Source organism: Diadema antillarum, unplaced genomic scaffold (assembly GCF_040938485.1).
Source record: "Diadema antillarum isolate AM-2024a unplaced genomic scaffold, OU_Dant_1.0 seq00000166_RagTag, whole genome shotgun sequence".
Classification (NCBI taxonomy): Eukaryota; Metazoa; Echinodermata; class Echinoidea; order Diadematoida; family Diadematidae; genus Diadema; species Diadema antillarum.
Window position 1 is genome coordinate 1,738,887 of NW_027271236.1, and position 27,380 is coordinate 1,766,266.

At 41.5% G+C, this 27,380-nt stretch overlaps 1 protein-coding gene across 1 annotated transcript; it reads left to right on the forward strand.

Moving 5' to 3' along the window:
- The first annotated feature begins 372 nt into the window (after positions 1–372).
- LOC139728143 (sodium- and chloride-dependent glycine transporter 1-like) lies at positions 373–27,092 on the forward strand. Its single transcript, XM_071639110.1, has 13 exons — positions 373–504; positions 12,577–12,630; positions 13,045–13,222; positions 18,416–18,547; positions 20,076–20,412; positions 21,123–21,255; positions 21,740–21,874; positions 22,464–22,567; positions 22,806–23,043; positions 23,348–23,479; positions 23,866–24,081; positions 24,572–24,745; positions 25,724–27,092. Exons 1-13 carry the CDS (start codon positions 469–471, stop codon positions 25,898–25,900), a joined length of 2,046 nt encoding a protein of 681 aa, XP_071495211.1. The 5' UTR covers positions 373–468; the 3' UTR covers positions 25,901–27,092.
- Positions 27,093–27,380: the final 288 nt, after the last annotated feature.

The window sequence follows — 27,380 nt, forward strand, 5'->3', positions numbered from 1 at the left end:
TGTTTTGGTCGTAACCATCTTATAGTGAGGGTACCCATATTACAATGATGTTCTTTTTCCGCCAATGCACAGAACGAAACATGTGCTTGATCAGACAAAATAATTTGATAGGAACTTCAAAAAAACACTTGCTTTGACATCATTTCTGATCTTAACATTTTGTTTTGAAAAAACGAAACTTGAGGGACTCTTCCGTATTCCCCCCTGTACCAGAATGATGGCTCCCAAGAGTGAGTGAATGGAAAACTACGCTATCTAATTTACATATCCCGGCATAGTATGTGTACACACAAAACACGCTCGACCGTACCGTACCGGTGTCGGCACACTGAGTGTGTGCTTTATCTTACGTGATTTTACATAGAGACAGCATCGAGTAAAGTCAGCATCTACCTGCTGCTCGCGTCTGCATCATCATCTTTTTTCTGGATAGACCATAGCGTTGAAGTCATCGGTTCGAGAAAAATCATGACTTCTTACGAGACAACAAAAGCAATGGAAGCGGTATGTACTTAATGATACGATCTGTTATTAATCTTTACCCAAGATAATTTCATTCTGAATCCGTTGCTAGATGTGATCATTCATCGATGTTGATGTTGTTACAATACATCCAGCCAGACAACAAAACAAAGACATGCACATGTGGCATGGCAGTCGATTTTATGTCATCAAAAATGGTTTAAGCTGACACGATTCACTCTCAATAATTTCAGCGAATTGTTGTAACGGTTCAGGAGTAAGCTGCTGAAGAAATGTATAGCATTTTCATGTTTCATTTTCGAGTTCCATCCCCTTTCCCTGAACCATATGTAGACTCTACTGCATGTTCGAGGCATCCGCGCCACGCGGTTCCCTTTTATTGGCCTTTGAAAAGGCGGGTTGTTGTTGTTGTCGAAGCCATGCGTTTTTTGGGCGGGTACAGCATGTCTTCAGCGCCGCCGCCCGGCGTTTCACGCACACTCTCACGGACGTAGGTTGGATTGTATTGGCGCACTGCTCGTTTTCTGCACATCAGCTAAAACACTTTTCTACGAAAACAGCTCTGTTTAGCCAGTGATTATGATTAAAAAAAAACATCCATATCTGAATCAAGATTGGTAAAGCGAATGTGGAAGAATTTTTTCCAAGACTTTAGTTACGACTAACGCTAACCGTTGGAAATTTAGAAACTAGTAGAACCAGTGATATGAAGAATTCAAGAAAAGTGTTTGTAACGTTGAATTGGAATAGTCTAGACCCTAGATAGAATTAGAATTTAACTTTAGAAAGGACTCGGGCGCAGGCGTGATCTTGTAAAATCTAATTCTAATGACATAAATCTAGATCTAGGTCTAATGTTTGTAAGATTTTAAGTGTGCCTTTTTGTGACTAGACTCCACGTCGCCTGTGTGGTGTAATTTGACGTAAACTTTCTCTTTTGTCAATGTTTGTTGTGCAGGTTACCACATTGTAATTTATAAGTACCGGTAATCGGAACAAACTGAAACTTTAACTTGACACACTACTGCGTACTGGCTACAGTTTGATTACTTTGAACATGTTGAAGAAAATTCTAGAAGATGGTCTGGTCCTAGGCAGTGGCTGTCTGGTAAAATCAGAGAGCCTCGAGCGAGGTGTTTTCTACTCTAGTCGGCCTCTATCAATCATATTCGTAGTAACGTTAGATTAAATTCTAGACCCTATCAGAAGTGAACCCAGACATTTCTATCGAGACAGCTGTGTCGATCTCCAATTTTATTTCTATAATTAGAAAATGTAGTAACGGTTAGTATGTACTTTTCTGCAGACTTGCGGTAGGTCTAGTACAAAAGTACATTGTAGAACCGAACGTTAGAAGGTTATGTGTTTCCACACCCTAAGTAAAAGAAATTAGACTCTAGCAGGAGTCTAGGATCTGCGCCAGTGCCAGTGCCAGTGCTTCAGTGGTGTAGAAAAAAAATCTAGATTTCTACGCAGTAGGCCCTAGATCTAGTTACTACTAGAGTAGAACTAGAGAGAGGACTGAGAGTTGGAATTTTGATTTTTACACAGTCTCGTGTTTGACCTGATCATACTAACGTTAGTAATTTCTACTACTGTTTAAATAGGATTCTAGTGCAAAAATCTGTTAGTCGGAAAGTTCTAAGGTAATAACTTCTGCAGTACACTTGTAACAGTTGCGTCATAATCTTAGCTTAGGCTATCAGTCAAAATTTGACAGTTTAGAAATACTAACAAGTCAAACAGTTTCTTTCATTGATGGTTCATTCAAGTGCATCAGTTAAAAGTTGTCTACTGTATGTATGGTAACTTATTGAAAGACTGGATTCTGATTCTTTGGGCTTCAAATTGTTGGTGAATGACCCATTAATGGCTTGTCTTACCAGATGACACTTAACTGCCGGATTTTTTTTTAATGGAATACATCACGACAAAGGACCAAATATTAACACAGATAGCACACCCAGCCAACCTGTCTCCCACCTTACCTGCATTCCTTGAAATCAGGTACCATTCAGGAATTTGTAATTCATCCATGCGAGAACAGAGAAAAAAAGATTTAGAACCAGAATAAACCAGCTCTCTCTGAAGGACAGATTGCACTGCAATATCCTTTACTCAGTTCACACAATTAGAGTACATTGTACAAGAGTTTACAGAAGATATTTGTCTTATTCTTAGTAGTACTTTACTAGTCTACGTACTGGTGTAGTAAGGTGTGTCATCTTTAGCTTCCTTTGTATTCAGTCTTGCAAGTATTGCACTCACAAAACAGCACTATTATACGCCATAAAATTTTATACAATATCTATACAACATCAATACAAGATCTGGTGTTTGTAGATCTGAGAACTGCAGAGCACAGTGGATGAGTGCTAGGTCCATGAAGAATAGGGGAAACAGATGATGGACTTGGAAGATGGTGGGGTCAAGTAGAGGGTAGCCAGGAGGGACATGTATGGGCATTGGGATCAAGTTTCATGTTCCATTCATAACTAAGCAAGTTCACCCACTCATTCCTCCAGCAAATGGCTTGAAGGAAGACTTGAGGGGCATAAGTTGGTACATGGAGAGAGCTGTGCACATTCAATCTGGATGTTCTCTCACCGTTCAGTTTTTAAAGCAAAGCCTACATGATGTATGTAAATATCAAAAGACCTGCTATATGGCAGATTACGTTGAGGGTCCATGTATGAAGGGGAAAAAAGGTGTACCAATATTTATGGCTGCAGCATTTTCTCAAAAGTTTCTGTCTGGAACGGAAATAAGCCTGCCTATGGCCTTGACAGTAGACTATAGCATGCAGTACTCTACTCCTGCATGCATGCATCTGCCTCAGAGAGTGCTAGTACATGTAGCGTGCTATGCGCCATTGCCATAAATGGAAGTGAAGCCCATCCCATTCACGTAGATGAAATGTTAATGAGCCGAACCCAGACAGCCCTAGTCAGTGCATACTTCAATGTGTGTGCATGTGAGCGATGCTTGCTTGCTTCTACAGCACAGTGAACTTACCCGGCCCTGCCCACCAGTGATAATGCATTGTGTGTGATTTTTGTGTGTATACTCACATCAGTGACATGCGCAGCTCTGTCTGACTGGTAATGTTTTGGATTGTCTGCCCCGAAATGCGAAATGCGTAGTAAATGGGGGGTGGGGTTGGGCAGACTGATCAAACTGAAAAATGGAGGACAACCATGCAAATTGTGTGTCTCCTCAAAATGTGTCCTGATTATTTTCTGACAGTCATCGAGATTACTGGTGATATGCAGTATCTCATGCAAGCCTTGATATCAAAGGGAAATTTTGTATTGATACTGATCATTGCTTGAATAATTGGCTGAAATTCCAATCATTTTTCTGCCAGGTGAGGTGATATTAGTATGGTGCATGTAGGTATGAGCTCCATAGCATTATGATATCTTTTGTAGGAGCTATGATAAGCTATTGCTCACATAAAGACGTACCATTTCTAATATCTGCTAGAGATAGCTTTCGTATGCCCAGAATGATCATTTCACACATGATCAAACCCGGCTTCTCTGACCATTTATCTTGCAAAGCCAACAGATCTTCTTCTTTAATCTTCAAAGGGCTATAAAATGCAGCCTATCACGAAGATTGTACAAGGATCGTGTGATCTGTGCCCCACAGCATGAGTTTCGAAAGTTTGTGGTAAATCAAGCAAGTTTTTGATTACATGGGCCCCTATATCCTCTATGCCAAGCAAAACAAACCACATTGGTAATTGAGAATGAGGTATGAACATTTTTAGAGGAAGGAAGGGATGAGTATACAGAGCTTGTAAATGTAAGACTTGGAAAGGATTACCATATGTTTGAAGTTTTGTATTTGATGGGGGGGGGGTGTGGAAGCAAAACTTCAGCGGTTCGGGTATAAAACAAATTTCAGGGAATGTTTATAAATGATAGCTACTCACATGTACAGGAAAATTTCATTACTCTGATCACCTGAATTATCACGGGGGTCGTCTTATTTGATCATGTGATTAGCTTGTAATGACAGTGATCAACATCTGTCTCATTCCGAACGGCCATGTAAGTTAAGATTTATTTGAATGCCTATGTGACAGTGAAATAAAAACGTCAGGAAAAAAAAAAATGAGTCTTCAATATGAATATTTCGTCATTTTGACAAAGTAGGGTCCTACATGACACAGCAAACAAAGATTGTTTTGAATCAAGATAAGGAAGACCAAACAAGAATAGCATGCCCACGTGTAGCACAATTTTGTCTTTCTTGTGTCCTTCATAGTCCTGTTATGTCATGACATACCCAAGCAGTTTGCTTTGGAAGATTGTAAATAAAAAATCTGCATTTCTATCAACGTTGTTGGTAAACTATGCCGTGGACGCTCGTCACGTGGGTGAAAGAACGCCCCAGTAGCTAGGGGTGAGAGTATGATGCAACCAAATCAGCAATCCTTATTGTACACTTCGTTGACCATTACGAAACGAAGGCCCTTGAGGAGGATTTCTTCCATCTTCGGACAGTTTGGCTGGATGAGATAGCAGTTTCCCGCGTGTCTCTAGTACATTCCTTACGGTATTAAGATTTAATGCTCCAGAGCTTCCAAAGTCTGTTACAGGGAAAGCGTGAAAAATGTCTGGAATAATGCTGCATTTTCCATGTTGATTTTTGTATTAAACTGGTGTGTTTTTGTAGGATTATTGCAGAATATAATCTTTATGCTATGGTGTTGGCCATCATTAGTAGTTCAGGGTATGTCATGCAGAACTATTAATTAAGAAAAATGACGCCTCATCACTAATGCTTGTACTTAATTGCTTAGACAGGATAATTACATTTAGTCTTTATAACAAGCGTGTCATCATAAAGCCATACTATCCATGTATTGCCATGCAGTTGTCTTCTGCATTTAGGGCATTGTTATCAATGCAGGCCAAGGGGACAAGTCTTCCCTCTTCTGATATTGATCTTTGGGATAGCGGGGAGAAGAATTTGGGTCCTGCCCTTTGTTTTGGTCACTCTGTTCACATTCCTACACCCCAGCGTAGGGGTGGAGAAAACGCTAACAAGCATCCATTGTGTTGTAAATCCTCGCGGGCAGTTCAGCGGCCTGAAAAGAATGCACTTTCCCTATTGAAGGGCTTCGTGGCAGGCAGTGCTAGCAAAGAGATCGTGGCAGCATTTTCCCGCCAGTCTGGTTCTCCGTGAACCACACACAAGCTTTATTATGTCCAACTTTGACTTTGTGGAGTTGTGAATATTCATGGCGCTGCATAAACGTCTCCACACACTTGTGGCAACCAAAGTTATTCTGGAATGAGCTGGTTGAAGTGGCATCTCTTAAAACTGTGTGTTTGCTTTGCAAATGCCTCGAATAGTTTTGTGTAAAGGTGTTGATCCTGAGTATTTAAATACATTCTTGCTCTCTTATTTATGCATATTTCAGTGGTCAAAGTTTGTGTTCATTTCTATAGCTTCCTTCATTTAGGCCAAACTTGTGTTGAGACAAAAGCAAATGACCTCAGGCTGATAGGTGATATGCATAGGCAACCTATGTGTTGGTTTCAGGTCCACTGTTGGGTTATGTTTATTGATAACCAGTTTCTTGGAATCACTTCTTCCTTCCTGGTTGGCTAGGAGCTGACTGGCAAGTGGGCAAGAAACTGAGAGGAACTGAAGGCTAGTCTTTACTGCCAGTCTCTTCGTTAGATATAGCAGATTGGGTCTTTTACTGTTCGTTGATCCATGAGGTGTACTTTTGAGAAAAAAAGAAAGAGTAGAAAAATATTGACTACGGACAAGCTATTTGCCAATGGATATCTGAAGACCCCAAAACAGGAAAGTGAAAACGTCGCCAAAATAGTTAGAATTATTAAGCTCCCGTTCCTTAGGGAGAATGTGTTTCTGGCAGTGCGATCACTCTTGGCCTGTAAATTCTGTCTGAGTAATGTGTTTGACATCTGGCAGCCGGTATCACTGCAGTGAAGTTGAACTTCATGGGGCCAGCAAGTGATTGGGGATGGAAAATTACTATCAGCACAACGGCAGCAGTGAGGCTGCCCACTGCCGGGCTCTCTCCGTGCGTGACGTCGCGACTACTGTGCTCAAATTGATTCTGCTGGTCGGAATGTATCCGCGGCGTGGTGCATGTTGCTGCTTTATCCATATCCAAACTGAGAAACGGGACAGAGAGACACAGACAGACCCTTTTAGAAATAAAGTACACATGGATTTTGGAGGTATAGGCCCCTTAAGTCAGAAAACTCACGAATAAGTACTCTTCATTGCCAAATTGAGAAGGTAAACTGAAAATGCCATCTGTGAAGCATTTGCAGGAGTACAAAGAAAGTATTTTTGCAACAAGTGTTTGAGAAACGAAGACATTGAGATAGTGACAGTGAACTGCCAAGAAGTTTTGGCGCGGTACGTTGTATGTTTTTGGTCTTGGCACATATTGTCATCATAGAGACAGTAGGGTTTTGATTGATTCAAACTTACGTGCCAAGCGATATTTGCTCGTCGTGAAATGGTGGGTGGCTTGCTGTCGCAGAGGTACAGTGTAGGAAGTTTTAGGGGAACAAGAGGGTAAAATTTCAGAATTTTAGAATTATAGTATTAAATGCCAAGCAGAAATGGATTTCCATGTTAAACCACTTTATAATGGAGGCCATTTGTGTCTATTTTATATGAATGTACCTAAAGGAAAAAATATGTTTTGAGATTGGCACATTGCCAAATTGTTCATTTAGTCTAGTCCCTTGGGCTCCAGGAAGTGCCTGGTTTTTTAATCACAGTGACTATCGGTTATTGCGGTTTATAACTGGGCATTCAACCAACTGTTACAGTTGTTGAAATTCTGTGGTTTTCATGTTTCTTGTGTAAATCACACATTACTAATTTTAGAGTTAAACGTTACTCAACGCATTTTTTTTTTTGCTAGGGGGGCCAATGGAAAGGTGGAATTGTTGGGTCTCTGCAACCTTAGCTTAAACTTTGAAGGCTGGAGCCAATGTAGGTGGCATTAATCATATGCATGATGAGTGCTGTCACGTGGTGTTACGAACTTAAAGTAGTGGGACCAGTACATTTTAGGACAAAGAAAGTTACTGCATAGCGCAGCCACGCTTTTCCTGGCAAGCTCTTGCACGTTTATTTGTAAACAAACCTTGGTCTGTCGCACAAGATCTTGTCAGTGTTCAAGCAGCGAAGTGCGTCAATAGAGGTGTGTGTAGTTATTTGTTTTTAGTCGACTTTTCCCCAGCACTGGGAGGATCAAAATTTGATCAATTTAAGAAGAATCAATTTTATTGATCCCTTCTTCCTCCTTTTCCCTCCGTTGCGCAGTGTACTGTTGTCAGGCTCTCTGCTTGTTGTCAGACTTGGCTCGCTGCCGGCGGCTCGCAAGAGTGTGCCATGTTTCTGCGGACTGGCTTTGTTTCTTGTCGAAGCAGTCCCTGTGTGCCAGCCAATCAGCATGAGCGCTTTGACACACCCACCTTTGGCCCCCAGTTGAGATAGCAGTAGACTCTTTTTCCAACAGAGAACAAGGGCTCAGTGCATAACATTAACAACAAATGTTGCAACATTCCCATAGTGCCAAGAATTTGCCTCCTGTTCTACAGTATTACCTGTCAAGGCATGTGTGATACATAGATTATGAGAAACAAAACAAAAAGGTAGAAAGACAACGCCTAGCTTAGTGGTATCCTATTGTCAATGTTACTGGTAAAGGAAAGGGGCAGAATTTCTTACAGGCAACAAGCGGTCAGTTGTCCGAGATTTGATGGTGGGGATGATTTACAGATCTGTTGTGGGGAAGAGGAAGTAAGGTCTTACAGATCTTTTGGTCATGTAGTTATGATCAGGTAGGGTGTACCATACCTGATGTGACTGAACTGATCTTGAGTAAATGATTATGAAATTTGCAAAGGACTCTCCTGATAATAATGATAACAGAAGACTGGCTGTTAGAAGTGGTTTTATCTAAAGCTTCATTTTTAGAATACTCTATTTTATTCTGTATTAAAATAGCTAGAAACATTTGTCACATGGATGATATTGATATATTCCCAGTACCCATGGTTTGTGCAATAATCATTAATGGGAAATGGGAATGAGATTAGCCCAACATTAATGACATTCCTGCTTCAGAAACTAAAACTGGGGCAACGAAATGCTTCCCTGACTGTAAAATGCCGGCTTACGCCACCGCTGCAGGGCCCCCTACGACTCAAGCCTCATATAAATGGGATGATATGCCCTGCATGGGCCTAGCAGCTCTAATGCAAATTTCCGACCGGGTTTGCATATGACTCAGCAGCATCCCCGTTCCTGCACATGCCAGAGTGACTGCATCCCGAGACAGGATGATGAAAGATCCTGACAGCATAGGAGGAGAGAGAGATAGGGACATGCAGAGAGAGGGAGAGACGTTATGTGACAGAAATATCTGGCAAGTACTCTCCGTATGAGGGGGAAAGAAGGGCTTCAAGATTTGCTCTGAAAGGAGGATGTGGAGTCTGGTAATTTTCCAGGATGGGTTCAGACAAAGGTCGTTGGGTAGAGTTCAGGGTGGAGATTGGTGGGAGTGGCCTGTGGATAGGGGGATGTTGAGACTTAATGAAAAGGTTCGAGCGACGTAAGGAGAAGGGAAGGATGTAGTACGGGGTGACATCGAGGGGGAAACTTCTAATTTTCTTCCCAAATTCTTCACCTCGTTAGAGCAGGTGATAAACAGTAGAAATTAGGATAGGATGTAAACACAGATCAACTGCATGCCCTCATTCCACCTTATATAAGGGTGGGTGTGTGAACGAGCCCGCGGGTAGATTTAATCCAGGCTTGCAGTGGAGCCTTCCTGGATTAAATCTAAGATTATCTTGCCGTTATTTTGTTTCCTTTTCCTGTGATCGATTGGAGTACATGTATATTGGAAGAAATTATGCAAGCTTAGCCACCTAATGAAAAGCAATTTTCTTGGAAAATATTAAAGTGCAACCATCAATCTGTCGTTGTATACGATTATTTTTATGACACTGCTGAGATCCAGACATGTTGAACCAGTGGAAAAAACTATCTGTTAGCATGTAGGAGGAAAGTTAATGAATTGCCACTTGAATGTGGATAGGAATTTTCTTAATTTTTGCTTTCTTCAAAGGTCACTGCTGTTGCAAGTGAAATACTGTATTCCCAAAGTATTTATTCCCCCTCTTTTCAGGAATTGAAACCATCTCAGAGTAGTTCATGTGCCAAATATCATGAACATAATATCTTCAAGGGAAAAAAGAAACATACTTAACATAAAAGGCAGTTATTAAAAGAAAACTGGTTGGAATGAAGCCGACCTTGAGGGTTTCCTCTCCTCAGATTATCGCAGACTGACATCAAGTTACTCACCCATCCTGTCATCACAGCGATTCCTCCCTTCTCAATTTGGGCATGAAGTCTGGAACCGAAAATAGGTTGCAGTGGTAAATGGCACATGTAGGCAGGCGTGCTGAGCAAAGCCTTTGAAAGACCTGTACTTCTGAGTAGCTGAGCCTATGCTCACTTCTCCTTTAGAAGTGATAGTCTTCTGCTCTGTAACTCCAGAATGCAGAACTGTCTTTTTTAAGAGACCCAACGAATGAAAAAGGGCTGAAATCTTAACCCTGGAATCTGATCAGATGCTGAGGCTTCAGAACAGGTGTTTCTTGGCCGCAGTGAAAATATTTGAGTGAAATCAGTGCTGTGCTAAAGGCTGCGACAGCAAAGTTCCAGAAAGAATGTCTGTTTTTACCCCCAGTGTGCTTGCTTCTGTGACGGATCGATCATATTCTTGACAAACTTTCACAAGTGACACCAGAAGTCTGCCAGTGTACATCAGGGGTGTGTTTGCTCCTCTTTATACCAAATGAAATTGAACACTGGAGCCCAGCATCCGAGACACTATCAAAACTTATTATTGTTCCCCGAGTCTGTTCTCATCATCTTTCTTTCTTCTGATGTCTTTATATGACATTTCCAAGTGTCTTTGCTCAGTCAGAAGCTCCAACTGGTCAGTTTCTTCAAGAGCGTCCCTGGTGAAACATCTCTTCCTCTTCATTCCTGTGGAATAACTTTTCATCCTGTCCTCTTGTCTAATTTGGGACTTGATTTGGATTGTTTGTGGTGTGCTTTGGATTTGGCTGAAACAGGAGTTATGTGGACGCAGCTGAAACACGAGGACAAGGTTGAGGAGGTAATCTAGAAATAGATAATAGATCAATGGTTTGATGGTTGGACAGATATGGTTGTACATGTAACTGTGGCAGTCCTGATATCAGAATTTTGCACAGGGACTGTGTTGATTGTCTTATTCACACTGGTAAAGTAGTATCTGTGGTAAATTTTCATGTGAGAAAAAGATCACAAGGGCTCAGGCAACACAACCGAGGCCAAAGTCCTCATTGAACTTTCTACTCATTTTTTATGGACTAGGTTGCCTGCCACAGAAGAGTGAGCACAAACCTGTGGAGGAATCTTTTTAGTGAAACTTCTTTTTACCATGCTAAAGGATACAAAAAGCATCAGTGCTGTCCCAGATTGATTGACATGTACAGCAAGCACATGACAGGCCCCCTATCCACAACCGCAAAGCTGTTAATCGTATAAAGTCTTTGCCCTCTCCGTGTGTTCGGTCAGTGATCGTTGTCACATGATGAGATCCCACAATTGAATTTCAGTCATGCATAGAAACCTAGCCATGGGAAGGAGACGAGAAAGAAAGTTTTCATGGTTGCATTTAATAGTCATACTGCTTGGCTGGTTAAAAAAGAAAGAAAGAAGGACAGACTAGATGCATCGCTTGAAATGGAAACGGCATTGTGATAGGGAGAGAGATCGGTGAAAGCAGTCGCTGATAGTTTTAATTTCTCCGTGCTTTCTCTTCCTTCTCCATGGTCTCAGAAATGACAATGTGTTTAGTGAAGTGAATCTCTGGAAATAAGAGTCACGGTTCATTTCTGTCTTGGGTTTTTCGTACAAAAACTGCACGTGCATGCAGTTTAGTGTACTCAAGCACAAATTGCAAGAAATAGATGTTGCATGATCAATTCTGTGGAAATGTATAGGACCTACATGATTTGTTTCTATTCATAGATGTAATTCTACGATATTGTGGGAATCAGCTTTCATCGTGTTCAGATTCATTACGCCAACAAATGTGTGTGTTGCTCTTCGTGTGCAAGCTCTGTGAGTGTATGTGTGTATGTTTGTATATTTGTTTGTGTTCATGCAGTGCATTCTTGTTATCTGGCGAACACCTGTTGCAGGGCGTAATAAAGTTGTTTTTGTCACAATTCTGAAACTTCCAGTTGTTTCACATCAAAGGTCAATGATTCCATCTCTCCTCCCCACTCCCATGCTGTTTTCTAACCCCCTTGGGTGTGACAGCACAACATTCTTTTTCTTTTTCGTCTGTGTTATGTTTTGTTTTCCATCCTGACTGGAGATCTGGCTGTCAGCAATCTCCATGTCATAATCTCGTGACAAGATGTGATTCCTTGATGGCTTTATTCTTCGAGTTGGGATGTACCTTCTGTCCCTGAAATGTGATCTTGTCTCCTCCAATAGTGGTTTTTTCCCCCATGATTGTCCTATCGTGAGAAGCATCAACAGCATTTGTTTATTGTGATGAGACATGCATCCTTGTTGAATCCTTGTATCCTGCTGATGAAGTACATCTTGATGTCTGTCCATCTTTCCCTCTACTAGCAAAGTGAGATTTCCCACAAATTTATTTCTGTTTTCAAACGTGTGATGACAGAGTGCAACAAATGGTTTTGACACACTCTTGTGAGCATTTCCTTGATTTAAGTTGATATCTTGATTGTACTGAAACTGACATGGGTCTTGGCTGATAGAGTGCATCATTGTAGCAAAACGAAATTATTAAATGGCAGGAATCAAACTTGTCACTTTTTATAAGTGCTTTAGGTTTCGTCTTGAGAGAGGTTTTTTTTTTTTTTTTTTTTTGGGGGGGGGGGACTGTTACTTGTACTTTTCATGTGCTTGATGAATTAAAATCAGTCAAAGTTATTTTCTTGCATGTCAAGTGTATAATCTTTCTCTCTTTCTATGCAGGAGGGTACTCTGCTCCAGAACGGATTGCCGAATGGACAACTGCCAAATGATGAGGTATGCAAACTGTTCTGTTCCGTCTTTTTCTGCATCATCTTCCTCTTTGATGACCATCCATCTTGATGGTTCATGGCAATTAGAATTGTTATCCAGTCATTGTTAATGGTTTACAACTTGAAACAATTTCTGATCAGCCTTAAACCAATCTTGTTCATAGTCTGGACAGAGGGTTATGTTACAGTCAAATTTCTATATTGCCACGATACTTTAATACTGCACCAATTTTATAACCATTGGATTCAAACAGCATGTTAGCCTACATTGTAAATTATATCTTTTGTTTATGACAAGACTTGTGGCGTACAAATTTTATCCAACTTTTTGTCCTGGCTGTTAGTCATCAAATGAAAATGGTAGCTGTTCAGCTTGAGTTTATGGCGTAAGTTTGGGATTGTATCTTGCATCACACAGACCCACCAGGTGTCCCTGGTCTCCCAGACCTCCAAGTCGTCGAAGAAGAACGAAGATGAGAACCAGGAACGTGGGAACTGGTCCAACCACTTGGACTTCATCCTGTCGTGCGTCAGCTATGCTGTGGGTCTCGGCAACGTCTGGCGTTTTCCTTATCTTTGTTACTCGAACGGGGGAGGTAAGAATAGTTGCTCTACACCAACTCATAGTTCATTCATTTTCTGTGTGATTGAGTTCATTGTGGTGATGACATCCTTGAAGATAAAAATGACATTTCACACCCCATGTTTTCTTTATGACTCCCTTTTGTAATCAAGCATGAATTTCTGTTTTCTGTATTTGTATTTGTGGAAAGAAAAGGAAGTAGGCAGTTGTACTATCCTTGTGTTTGTTTTGGATTGATGGACAGGGCACTGGAGGATTGTCTCATAGATACTGGCATGACAGGTTAATAGTAGATGTGAAATACATTTCTGAGATCCGCTTCATCTGGCACACTTCTCTTCTTTGTATTTTTTTCCCTCCTGTATCCTGTGCATGGAGCCATGCCATTTGATATCATGCTAAAGGGACTGTCCCTACTCATCTCTTTCCCTCAAGGGCTTGAGGTTGGGGGGTGGGGGGGGGGGGGTGGGGTGGGGAGAGAACACAAGAAAGAGGAAGTAGAGTTTCAATGGCTTGGGTATGGAGTCAGTTGAGATGATACGGATCCTCTTAGCACACATCAATAAACTCGTAACAAACTACATTTGTATATCTCATTTCTCATATACCTCAGAATTGCCAAAGAGCTTACTTCCTTTTCTTTTTTTCTGGGGCAGATATTATGACAAATGCCATGGGAAGATTCAGCTACAAAGGAAATAGAATTTGGCATATTCAGCTAAACTCTCCCAAACTCTGGTTTCCTTTCAATATATCATTATCACATTCCATTGGCATTACCTCTTTTCTTCTGCTTCAGTGGTGTAAAGCAGAGTTAATTCTACGCCCCTGTACAAAGCTTGCCACTTGTTGAGTAGCAACGGTGTTAGAAAGGAATGCCAAGCGCCAGTTTGTAGTTTTCTCAGGAAATCATGAATAATGCATGAGGGCTGTATTGTCAATGAAGCTGTGAGGATGGTGATTGGCTAGAGGTGTGATTGACGGTGAGTGCAAGGGCGGTATTGATTGGGCAGACTGCAAGAATGGGTATTCAGCCTCCAGTGCAACAATGGGGGTTTGGCGCGTTTGTGGATTTTGGGCCTTCTCCCTTAGTTGTGCAAGGTCCTCACTGAACCGTTGCTAGTCTTAGCACGTTACAAAATAGTAATAGTCTTACAACTTCCCTCAGGGACTACTATTTTTAAATTGAATTAGATAATACATAGTGTAAAGTTGTAGCAGAGTAAGCCAGAATGCAAAATGAGCAAAGACGATCTTGTCCTGTTGAGTTCATAGGTAGAATTGGAAACATTTTGAAGGGTTTGTGGTGGAACATTAGTTTCCCTTAGACGTAAAACATAGAGTACAAAGGGAATCTTCAATGCATTTATACAGTAGTCTTAGTCTAACAATCACTCTTAAACAAGAATGGTATTAAAGTGAAAGTTGTCAGGTGATACCAGTAAGTTTTGGTGGTTTTGGCTGGGTGTCAAGTGGACTATGTGTAGTCTACTTTGACTTGTTACTTGGTACATAGTGTAGACCAGTCTAAATGGCAGTGGAACAAAGGGTGCCACTGCAACTATTCCATAGCAGATCATAGCGACAAAGAAAAATACCCCGCCCCAGCATATTTTGCTGTTACCTCCCAACATTTTCTTGTTACTGACAAAAAAAGCAGGATTCTACCACCTACAACTGCATGAAAAATTATTTACACCTGCCATTGTGTTATCCTGATTATTTCAAGGATGTGAACGTGTTGGTTAGTCCTAAGATGTCTTACATTTATAGTGAGATATATTGATTTCTTGCTGAGGACAAGGATATTGACGTAATTTGCATTTCTATTGAACAATTATATTTGTAGTCGTTGCTATTCAACATGAAAGAAGGTGTTCAAGGAGGTAGGAAGGTCATCCCAAGGTCATATACCATAGCTGTTAGACACATGCTGGTAGAGGGTAAACAGACATGGTGTCATGAAGTACAGTAGATTGTATGGGAAAATCTTTTAGTTTCTATGATAGCTTTAATTGAAAGCCAAGCAAAGTCTGTCTTGAAGCGCAAAACTGTATAAGATGGGTAGAAATAGAAAGGCTAGGGAATATTGGGGGAGGGGGTAAGCACATGGCGAGTGGTGCGATGCAGTGGTCCATGTATGTAGATAGTGACTGATTGTGTGAATGGGGAAGGTGACTTTCACAAATGCGTGTATTTGTAGGTGCGTACATTTGTTTGTTTGAGTTTTTTTTTTTTGTTCACTGATCCATTTGTACATTTGTTGAAAGCAGACACAATAGATAATGCAATGCCTCATATTTCTGGGTAAGAAGACATTTACAAAGAAACCATTCAGAATGTGCAGATCTTTTCAGTTTCTTGAGTTGTTTAGATTTCTATTTGTACATGGCATTAGCCTGTTCAACCTGAGTCAGCAACTTTTCCTCTTCTTTTTTTTTGTGTCGTGTATAGTCTGTCCCTTCCAGACAAGTAAACTGTCTTTACAGTGTGCAGAGGGTTTGCACAAAAGAAAACATTTGATTTGAATGCAAAGGGAGTGGCGGTGTGGGTTGTCGGTGGTGCACATTAGAGTGTTTCGGAATATTTGTGTGCTGCTCGTGGTACAAAATTCACAGCGTTTTGCTTTTGTGCACAGTGTAGATGGTTACATATTTCACATACCTTACATGGGAGCCGACAGTGCCTTCTTTGGTGAAGGACGACTGCCAGTGTGCCTCTACTCAGGGCTTAGGACTGTCTGTCTGTGACTTGCAAAAAGTTTCAGCTTCCAAGAAAATTGCCTCTAAGTCGCCCAAACAAAAAGTAATGGGTTTTCTGTGAGAAAGATTGGAACTTTATCAATTCTTGGGGGGAAGAAAAGGTGAGAAGAGGTTGCTGCTAGGTGTGCACCATTATCGATACATATGGTAACTCCCTACATGGCCTCGATGGTGTGTAGGCAGTGGTCTGCAGTACCTTCCAGTCTCTTTGGGCTCCCCAAGGCTGTCTGGGAGGCTGGAGCAACCTTTGTGTACCCATGGCTTTCTTCTTCCTGCGGCTTTAGGACTGAAAGAAGAAAGGGGGGGGGGGGGGGTAGAAAAGAGCTGCCTTCCCCATCAAATTTCTAACGGAAGAAGGTTGATTTGTTGGACTGGTGGATTGTTGTGCTTGAAATGCAAAATTTGCAAAAGTTAATAAAGGTTGTATTTTTTTAAAAGCAAATTTTTAGCCATGTAGACACTGCTCCCAGGGTAAGTAAGAGAAGTGTTAAGTTTTGTAAATTGTACTGGGAACCCTGCGTGAAGTTAAGTAAAACCATGTTCAATTTGATACATTAAATATAGATTGACTGCCAGTATAAAACGAATAGGCATTATACATGCCAGTCATATGCAATATTATGTCATGTGATCTGTGCTAGTCATGTCCTGCATCATGGTTGGTTAAGTTCACCTACTTTGTACCTGCGTCAATGTATCAGGAGACCCAAACACGTGATCAGTGGTTGTTTAAACGAGGAGCTACTTAAGCAAGGGTTTTTCTACCAGCATATTTTTTACATGATCACTGTCCCGAGCCGTGAGGTTTAACAGCACATGTGACGATACGCAGCTTTAACAGCCCACCACAGGGTCAATTCGACGAATCAAGCATCTGCTACTCCAACGCACTGCGATCAGTTACACTATATATATTTGCGGTGCATTTACCCGTAATTATATTCACACATACTATTTTATTCAGATTCATACGCTGGGTGTATGTGGGTTGATGTATGCTGGTAGGATTTTACGCACTGTAATAAGTAGAGTAAAGGAAGAAGAGACCATATGGTTTGGTATTGCTGTTAAGTCCATTTTGTCTGAGTTTGATCTACACTGTAGTTCAGCAGGGGGGGGGGGGGGGGGGGGGGGGGTGTCTTCAAAGATTCCCGTAATGGCACCTCATGTCAAGGACAGGTACATGTCTGCCAAGTCGTGTTCATAGAGGATGAGTGATGCAACAGAGAAATTTCTGTGTGTCCTCGTCAGAAAGAGAGAGAGAGAGTGCAAAGAAGTGTCCTGGCCAAAGCTTGCGTAGTGAGTCGCGAGTGGGCGGGGCAGTGAATGTGTTTGCTGCAGACCTGCCTACGGTGTGAATATGTGTATGTGTGTATATGTGTGTGTGCGTATGTGCATGTTGGTTTGGTGTGAGCCTGTGAGGAGGGAAAGAAAATGCTGGGTATAAGAAGGGAAGGAAAATGCTGATGCAAGACCGGCATAAAAGGGCAGGAACACACAGGAGCAAACACATTTTGGATTATTTATAAGGGTCTCCAATGTCTCGGCTAGGAGTAGTGATGTTCAGATCCTGCTGAGCTGTGGGAGTAGAACTAGGGCAAACTCCCCTAGACTTTTCTTTGCCTGTCAAAATGTACATGTGTATGTGCTATGGGAATAGTTGTGTCCATGCTATCAAATAATCTAATGCTGTATGTTAGGGAGAGAACCAATGCCTTGAAGCATATCAGCCCCTTATTTTTTTTTTTTTTAACAATACTGTAGAGCTTAAAACAATTCATGATTATAAAAAATGAAGAAGCTAAATTTGTGTCTGGGAGTATAAGGATTATAAGCAGACACCTAGAAAATACATGAAGACATAGGACAGTGGATTTCAGTCTGTGAGATGCAGGAAGTAACATTATTTAACAGCATTTTGCATGAGAATGGTATAATTTTCCCCTTTTCTGCTGAGGTCTGCACAGTTCTGTTCGTTTCCTTCAGTCTTCTCTCTTCCCAACTTGTACCCTGAGTGACTGTGTTGAATTTCTTCGGACGGAATCAAAAACTAATCCCCCCCCCCAAAAAAAAAAAAAAAAAAAGAAGAAAAAAAAAAAAAAAGAGGTATCATTCTGGAATGTCCCTCAGGTATGTTGGGTGCAGCCAATAACAGTGTGTGACATCTGAAAAATGGGAGGCATCGTGAGAGCATGGCTGGAATTCCTCGAGTCAGTGAATGGCCTGGCAGGGGAAGATGTATTTCCTGGTTGCAATCTGCCACAAGTTTTTGGTTTCTCACCTTCCAGGTGCGCTAACCCTGGATGGATAACATTCCTACAACATGAGTCACCATTCTTACAAACAGTAATTAAATCACCATCTTCATGTACGCTCTTGTTTATTCTGCCTCCTTATAAATCTTGTATCTCTTTTCTCCATCCCTTCATCTTTTTGTTCTCCAGGAGCGTTCCTCATCCCGTACATCGTGATGTTGTTGTTTGCTGGTCTGCCCCTCTTCTTCCTGGAGCTGTGCTTTGGTCAGTACAGCAGCAGTGGACCAATTAGTGCCTGGAGATCTGTGCCCATGATGAAGGGTAAGACCATGATTTTCATCCTGATGTGGGCGTTAACTCATTGAGTAGGAGAAAAAAAAAATATGGTTATAGCCAATTCTCAAATTAGCAAAGGGATCACATACGAGATGTTCTTGAGGTGTGTTGAAGAATGAGAGGAAACAAGAAATTGCATTTGTATCCATGCTGTGTGGTGCATTAACAGTACTGCCATCAACCTTTCCTGTCTGTTTTTATGCCTCCGCCACGAAGTGGTGCCGGAGGCATTATGTTTTCGGGTTGTCCGTCCGTCCGTCCGTCCGTCCGTCCTTCCGTCCGTCCGTAATGAATTTTGTGGACAGGGTAACTATCAAAACCTTTGAGGTAGACTAATGATACTTGGCATGTATGTGTATTAGGGTTGAAGTTGTGCGTATCAACTTTTGGGTGCACATGCTCAAGGTCAAAGGTCAAAAGGTCAAGGTCAAATGCTTAAAATTGCACTATTTCCCCCATATCTATGCAATGCCTGAAGATATTTTCTTGAAAATTAGTGTATACATGTATTACCCAATTAAGATTCTTTGGTGAAAGTTTGGGGTCATGAGGTCAAAAGGTCAAAGGTCAAAAGGTCAAGTAAAATGTTAAAATTTCACTTTTTTCTCTGTATCTTGGAAATTGTTCAAAGTATCTTTATGGAACAAAGTATACATGCATGTACTGACTGTCAGTAGTTAGCTAGGGAATTTGGGGTTTATGGGGTCAAAGGTCAGGGGTCAAAGGTCAAGGGCAATACTTCGAAATTTTACTATTTTCCTTATATTTATGCAATGCCAGCAGGATTATTTTTTTAAAACTTAATGTATGCATGTATATTACCCACTAGAGATTCTCTGGGATTTTTTTTTTTTTGCCAAGAAGGTCAAAGGTCAAAAGGTCAAAGATCAAGTGAAAGTGCTGAACTTACTACTTTTTCCATATCTCGGAAGCGGCTCAAGTAATCTTTAAACTTAGTACATATTTATGTATGTTCTGCCTGACAGTGATTCTCTTATGAATCAAAGGCCAGATGAAAATGATAACAATTTACTGTTCAATACAGAAATTGCACTTTTTCTCCATACCTTGAAAATTACTCAAGTGCGTAAACTTATGAAAGGGTCAAAGTCGAAGTTAAAGTACATGCTCTCCTATTCATCCAATTAAACATAGGTCAAGGAAGGTAAACATTCGATGCATTTGTGACAAACATGTCATTTTAATATTTTGCCAATTTTGTGAAAATGTAATCACTCATTGTCCACATGTACTATAGACCTATTAGGAGAATCGTGCATTATGGCGGAGGCATACCAGTCGCCATAGCGACATTTCTAGTTGAAGTTTTAGTCAGAGAGACTAGAATGAGTATAGCTGTCATGTTGGAGTTCAGTCTCAAGAAATGAGGAAGTAATATTCGTATGTTTTGAAGGGGGGATTTGTTTCGTATAATGTAGAGTAAATATTCATAATATGTTGTCATCTGTGAATGTACTATTAATAAATATCTTTTCGTGGATGTGTTCCTCAGGTGTTGGATACGGGATGGTGGCCGTCTCAGCGTGGGTGGCCATTTACTACAATGTCATCATCACCTACACCATCTTCTACATGTTCAAGAGCATGACCTCCAAGCTTCCCTGGATCGGCTGCCACCATGAGTGGAACACGCCCTACTGCAGTGAGCTGGTCGAGGACTGCATGAAGGCGGGCGGGATCATGACCATGAACAACACCTGCATCTCCGTCGGCAACATGACCATAGACGAGATCGACAGCTACAACATCACCATGGATGGCAACATCACAGTCTCCTTCAACGACCCCCTCGCTGACATGAGGCGCCGCCCAAGCGAAGAGTACTACAGGTAGGGCTATCTGTTCTAGCATGGTATAGCCAGAAATGTTAATTCATAAGAACTATTGTAACTTAGCAGGGTGATCAATAAGCACCTTCTCATCAAGACATACTTGTATTGGTCCTTGTCAAGAGATACTGAAATTATTTTCCCTGACATTTGGCCTTTTCTGAAAGTTTTTGTTTTGTTTTGTTTTTTCCCTGGGAAGGGTAGTTTTCATTTATGCCCTCCCTGATAGCATTAACTGTTCTGAAATGTGGGGAAAAAAAGCACGTCCACAATCTTGCTAACAAGTTAAGTTTGAGATGGCAAGAGTACGTAGAAGTACACAAAGAAGATATGATCTAGTATTGAGTTTAGGTCCTGATGAAGGGCTACAATGTTGGGGGAGGGGAGTGTTACTCGTAGTTACAGTGATGCTACATACCCAGATCATTTCAGCCCAGCCCTGACAAGGTTCGAAATTGGCGATGGTCCGGTGGCCATTGGCCACCCAAAATCACGTCGGACTAGCCAAAAATCATGAAATTCTGAATTTACTAGTCCGTCTGGCTAGCCAAAATATTGCTTCAGAGTCAAAATTGATTCTAAGTAGTCCGCCTGGCTAGTTAAAAAAAAAGTTAAGTGCGACCCCTGCCGTAATGCCACACAACCTAGTAAATGAATGAATGAATGAATGAATGTGTATGTTTGTATTCTTGTCTGGTTGGTACCCACAGGCACGGTGTCCTCCACGATTCAGAAGACATGGGAAAGTTTGGCTACGTTATCTGGCAGCTGGCTCTCTGTCTGCTTCTGGCCTGGACTCTGGAGTTCATCTTTCTCGCCAAGGGTGTCAAGTCTTCTGGAAAAGTGAGTCTTCCTTCCAGTCACTCCAGCTTACTGTCTCTTGCATTCTATCCACCCTTGACACATGAAAATCAGCATCTCCTTATGTTGTAGCCTTGTGCCGTATCACCACAACATCAGCAACATGCAGGCAAATTTAAAGACCCAGTTTGCGTGGGGATGCATGGAGTGGGAAGACTATCTTCGGATATATTTGGGAATTCCTGTAACGAACTGTGTACAGCTTTATCCCTGGTCTCTGTAAGTACACACACAGCTCCAGAATATAGAGTGGAGTTGATCATTACCGGTAAAGCGAACGTGGAGTTCCTTCTTGAAGTGCAAAGTATGATGAAATATTTGCTTCTCAACTTTATTTGTTAAGAAATTGTTACATGTGTATATAAAGTGAATTTGACATAACTTGGTAAAAAATGTAAGTGTTCTTGTCCAGTGCATGGAATGTATCACCCATCTCATAATGACCTCTCTTTACCTGTGTCTCCAGGTTGTGTACTTCACCGCCATCTTCCCGTACATCGTCCTCTTTATTCTGTTGATCCGTGGCCTGACCCTGCCAGGACACATGGAGGGAATCCTCTTCTTCATCAAGCCGAAATGGGAACTCCTCAAGAACCCACGGGTAAATATTGTTTGTACTGATTTCTAGCAGCAGAATTTGGTAATCTGTAACACCATCATCTTTGTAAAATAAGGCTAAGCAGGCCACAGATATTGAATGCCTGGGAAATGTTTTACTGTTGGTTAGAAACTACTGTAAAACATGATATATTCGCGGCATGAAATTTTCGCGAATTGGAGCTGACAGCCCTTTTCGTGGCATGAAATTTTCGCGAATTGCCACTGGTGTTCAATGCATGTAGTGTAGACAAAAACTTTCGCGTGCATTTTAATTTTGCGAATTTTGGCGCTCGCGAAATTCGCGAAATTAAAATGCACGCGAAAATTTCTCGTTTTACAGTATGTCAATTGTTGCAGCCTTCAAATAATTATTATTTATTTTTATTTTTTATTTTTAGCTGGTGTTAAACTTTGTTTGTAAATTTCCTTGTGCACAATAGTCTTGTATTATGGTTCTTGGCGCTAAAAAAAAAAATATTGATTTTTAAGTTTTTTGTTATTGATGTTTGCATTCTTCATTATAAGAAGTATGGTCTTATTGTTATGTGAACTCATCTGATTTTGTTTATATCATTTTGTGTGTGCCTCAGGTGTGGAAGGATGCTGCAGTTCAAATTTTCTTCTCCCTCAGTGCGTCTTGGGGTGGTCTCATTACCTTGTCATCATACAACAGATTTAAGAATAACTGCATGAGGTGAGATGTGTACCTTTAAACAGTACATTCTAGCTTCGTAAATTTCCTGTGTGAATTTTATCATTAACCTGTTCTTTGAGATCAAGACAAATTTTCCACCGTGAGTTCTTGATATTGGTATTAACTTGTGTAGTGTAAATGCCATCTGAAAGCATGTGACATTAGTAATGAATACAAGTATTTGTCTCAATATGTTCAAGAATTCTTATCAATCTTTTTGTCTTCTTTCTACCAACAGAGATGCTCTCATTGTTCCAGTTCTGAACTGCGCTACAAGTATTTTTGCAGGGTTTGTTATCTTTTCCATCATGGGGTACATGGCTCACGAGCTTGGGAAGCCTGTCGGTGAGGTTGTGGACGAACAGTTTGGTCTGGCCTTCATCGCTTACCCGGAGGCGGTTGCTAGGTTACCCATCTCGCCTCTCTGGGCCTTCCTCTTCTTCTTCATGCTGATCACTCTTGGTCTTGGTTCACAGGTGGGTTGCGTTGATATTTGTCTCATGTGGAGGCACTATACTGGCCAAGATATAAACATTTCTGTGTCTGTGAAATTTGTATGCTCTACATTTCCTTTAGCAACACTGGCATGTCCCTTACTATGTATTTATGAAAAAGGCTTGATAATGTCAAAATCAAAAATTTGCGTATTATTGCATGTAAAGACATATTTGTATGATTTAGTATCTTGTAGCATAATCATACTTGCCGAAAGATCATTATCCTTTTCTGAATGTTTTAAAGATGTTTAATTCTGGTTTTATTATGCATTCTCTTTCACAGCTGTGTATAGTTGAAACTGTTGTAACGTCCATCGCTGACGAATTCCCCAACCTGCTCAGGAAGCGAAAAATCTTTGTTCTTGGAGCTTACTGCCTTCTGGCTTTCTTCCTTGGATTAATTTGCGTGACCCAGGTGAGTGTTTGCAAAATGATCTTTCCTCTCTTGCTCTCAATCTCACATTGTGTATGGCTACTCAGACAAATTCAAATTAAAGGAGTACAGGAAAGAAAGGGTCTGAGGCAACATTTTGAGGGCTTGCTCTCTCGAGAATTACCTATATGTAGTATGTAGTATCTTTATTGGTAGTACAAATGCTCACAACAGGGCTCATCAACCCTTATGTAGTATTTTACCATCTGTGTCTAATATACTGCCCTGCTGTGTAATTGTAAGTTCTTAGTGCTTAGTGGAGCTCCAGACGAGCCTTCATGTAATATGCTTTGCTTTTTTTTTCACTTCTATCTTATTGGAAAAAGTAATCTCTCATGATGTGAATCTTGTATTCCCCTGTTTTGCAGGCTGGAAATTACTGGGTCATCCTTATGGACAAATATGCCGCCGACTTTGCCTTGCTTATCTTCGGCATGAGTGAATGTATCGGCATGGGCTGGATTTACGGTGTCAAGACGTTTACCAACGACATCCGCAGCATGCTGGGTGATAGGATCGTTGACCATCCTCTTTTCAACTGGTGGAAGCTCAACTGGTGTTTCCTTACACCGGCTGTGCTCTCAGTGAGTAGCCAAGTCCTTACAGAGTTGATGGGGGATCAAGAGTTCTTTATCAAACATCATGCCTAGGAAGAGAATATATTCCGAAAATGTGTATATGTTGTTGTTTTTTCTCAATATTTGTATTGGTTGAAATGAAATGTAAAAATAAGATTTGACTTGATTTTTTCTTAGAGGATCTATACATATCTAGCAGAGATTTGCTACTTTCTTGTGTAACTTCTTGACATATATTTTGTAAGAACCTTTCTTCCTTGTAGCTACCTCTGGGTGGTATAAACCTCAAACTGCACAGTGTGTGATAGAGTAAACTTTAAATGTAAGGCGATCATTCTTCCGTGCATGTTCAGAAGTTTAATGTTTACGAGTTTGAAACCAATCATTAGTAGGGCGCTCATATGGAACAGTTGCAGACCTGTAGAAGTTGATTGTGTGAGCTGTGTGCAAGCAGGGTGTTATTCAAGTGTCCTTGTTTTCTTCTCTTCCCCGACAGTTTGTCATGCTATTCAGCTGGATTTCTTGGGAACCTCCGATGGCCACCGAGACGTACGCCTTCCCTCCCTGGGCCCACGTCCTGGGCTGGCTCCTTATTTGTTCAATCATCATGTGGATTCCAATCTACTGGGTGTATGCCTTTGTCAGTGCCAAGGGAGACTCCTTCCGAGAGGTAAGATGCTTTCAGCAAGTTTCCTCTCTACAGCTAGGTGAAGACATGCCGAGAAATAAGAAATAGAGACACCTGTGTGCAATAATGCATTATTGAATTGAGGGTGTTATGCAGGGGATGTCCATAACTCTCACAGATGCCACTTAATTACTTTTTTTTTTGCAGTATTTTGTATTGTTTTTTGCCATAATTACTGCAGATTTCATGGGAAATACTGTATACGCTATATATTTCGCGGGGGTTTTATTTTCGCGAATTTCGCGAGTCGGGAGCTATTCGCGAAATTAACAACACGCGAAAATATTACCTTCCAGAATGAATCCTTTGCCTTGATGATACGAACGTTTCAGTACTAGTATACCATGTCACGGCTTACCGAACAGACCATACTGGCTTAGCTTGTTTACGCACGTCCACGTCTACTTACGAATACTGTAGAGAGCCAATCCATTATCGCAAGGGGACCACTTGTCAGAAATCTAGCGCGATGGACTTAACCACTTCAAAAATGTTGAATTCTAACTTACTAGTTGGCAGAGTTTGGCAAGTCTTTTTCATGCAGTGTATAACTAGTATCATTCTTACTTGCTAGTAAGTTGAAAATTCACACTTTCTTTGCCACTTCATATTTTCTCTGGTCCCCCAATCGCGAATTTAACCACTCGCGAAAATGTGTGACAGCAGCAATTCGCGAAAATTCATGTACGCGAAAATTATAGCGTATACAGTACTGTTTTTCCACCCAAACTTTGCCTCTTCAACTGTCAGAATACTGTAATGCTAGTTATAAGGTTGGCATCAGTGCTGTATACTCGGAAGAGGGAGACGAGTGATCTTGTATCATATCCATGTATCTTGCCGATGCTCTTGCTTTGTTATGTCAGTGGTAGAGGTAGTGTTTGATGTAGCAAGGGGTGATGGATGTCGTGTGTGCAAAACTTCTAACTTTTGTCTCTCTCTTTGTACCACCCTCTGCAGCGCATCAAGGCCATGACTACCCCCACTGCATCCTGGGGACCAATGGTTGAGGCCAATAGGCAACACGCCTGGGACGTCCACAGTCAGAACGGTACCAGCATGGGAGGCGAGCTCCAGAAATATTCCCCAGGACCTTCGGCTGTCTACCACCCCGCCCCACTGAGGGAGACCGTCTAACGATGCTCCCTTCGCCCCCTTCTGCTGCCCTCAGAACTACAGCTTGAGCAAGATTGAGGGCAGCAGCGAAGGGAGTGAGGACCATTTGCCATGTTTGCAAATTCCTCCTAACGGGTTATTTGCAAACTGAAACATATCCTGAAAAAGTCAAAGTTGAAAAAAAAATGAAACTTAACAAAAAAAAAAAGAATAAAAAACTGTGGTGCAAAGGTCAAGGAAACAGGGTCGTGCATAAGAGGAACCCTCAGCAGTCAACTTGTGCTGGGCAGTGGGGTGATCTGATCCAGGAAGCTTCAGCTAGGAAGCACACCAGACGAATCTCTCTGCCCTGTCATGAAGGCTGTGTTCACCCCGCCCCTCTCCCCTTCTTGCCTGTGGTAGCAAACCCTGCGCCACCTGCCGCTGACGACGACGTATGGGCCTCTGAGCGGGCCCCTCGGGGCCACCTTGCTGCCGAAGAAGTAAGCCAGCAGTAGCACGTTGGACAAAAAGAGGCGCTCTGTGACATTCTCAGTTGGGAAGAGATGACTAAAGTGATCTGAGCATTCTTCAGCTGGGTCTGCTTAAGATGTGAAAAGCAGGGCCGCATGGATTGCTCCATCTAACTGCTTTTGACCACACTGATCTACATCTGTCCGAGGTTGCTGTCGAAAGTGAGCTCCAGAACTGTAAAGCAGCTTCCCCCTGGATGTATGGCCAGAGTGAATGCCCACCAAGTGCTTCTGCACCAACATTTGTTTCGCAAATGGAAGATCGTGGTTGAGGATTCCATAAATGTTGCGAAAAAAAATCAACTCGGAAGTACAAAGAAAGTGATTGCAATCCCATTGACTAATTTGTGACTATTTATTCGCTGGTCGTGAATCTCGACAAACAATCCACGCCCTGCAGTGGCAGGCGGTTCTCCTGAAATTTAGTTTGTACATAAAAATATCCAATTTCTACCAACCCTCATCTCTGAAATGGCAGAGTGAGGGCGTGTGTGTTTCAAGTGCCTCTTTCGTTAGATGAAATCCCGCTAACAATTCGCATGTGGTCTCCAACCCATCATGCAGACGAATACTGTTTAGGTATTGTCGCTGATTGGTCTTCTCCTCGTTTCATCAACGAGTTCGTCGGAGGTTTTCACCGACAAATTTGCTATCAGCCAATCAGACGCAAGGATTTACACTGATAACTGTTAAAAGCTAATGAAATCCTTGCGTCTGATTGGCTTATAGCAAATTTGTCGGTGAAAACTCCGACGAACTCGTTGATAAACGCCCCCCTGTTCGCCGCAGACTCGGTAAATGAGTTGCCTCGTTGGCAATGCAAGAGGATGTCAGCTCCTGTATACATGGTAGAAGGTATAGGTGTATGAGATACATAGATATTGCATCAGCTACTGCCATGCAAAACCATGTAGTTACCGACTCTAAATCCAATGTAATTGGAGCGGTGTTTGTTTGCTGAGGAGAGACCAAGTGATGAATCAGAATAC

Coding starts and splice junctions, on each gene's coding strand:
- LOC139728143 (XM_071639110.1), top strand. CDS start 469: ATGACTTCTTACGAGACAACAAAAGCAATGGAAGCG. Junction 13,223..18,415: donor TTGTTACTCGAACGGGGGAG/GTAAGAATAGTT, acceptor TTTGTTCTCCAG/GAGCGTTCCTCATCCCGTAC. Junction 24,746..25,723: donor AGGGAGACTCCTTCCGAGAG/GTAAGATGCTTT, acceptor CACCCTCTGCAG/CGCATCAAGGCCATGACTAC.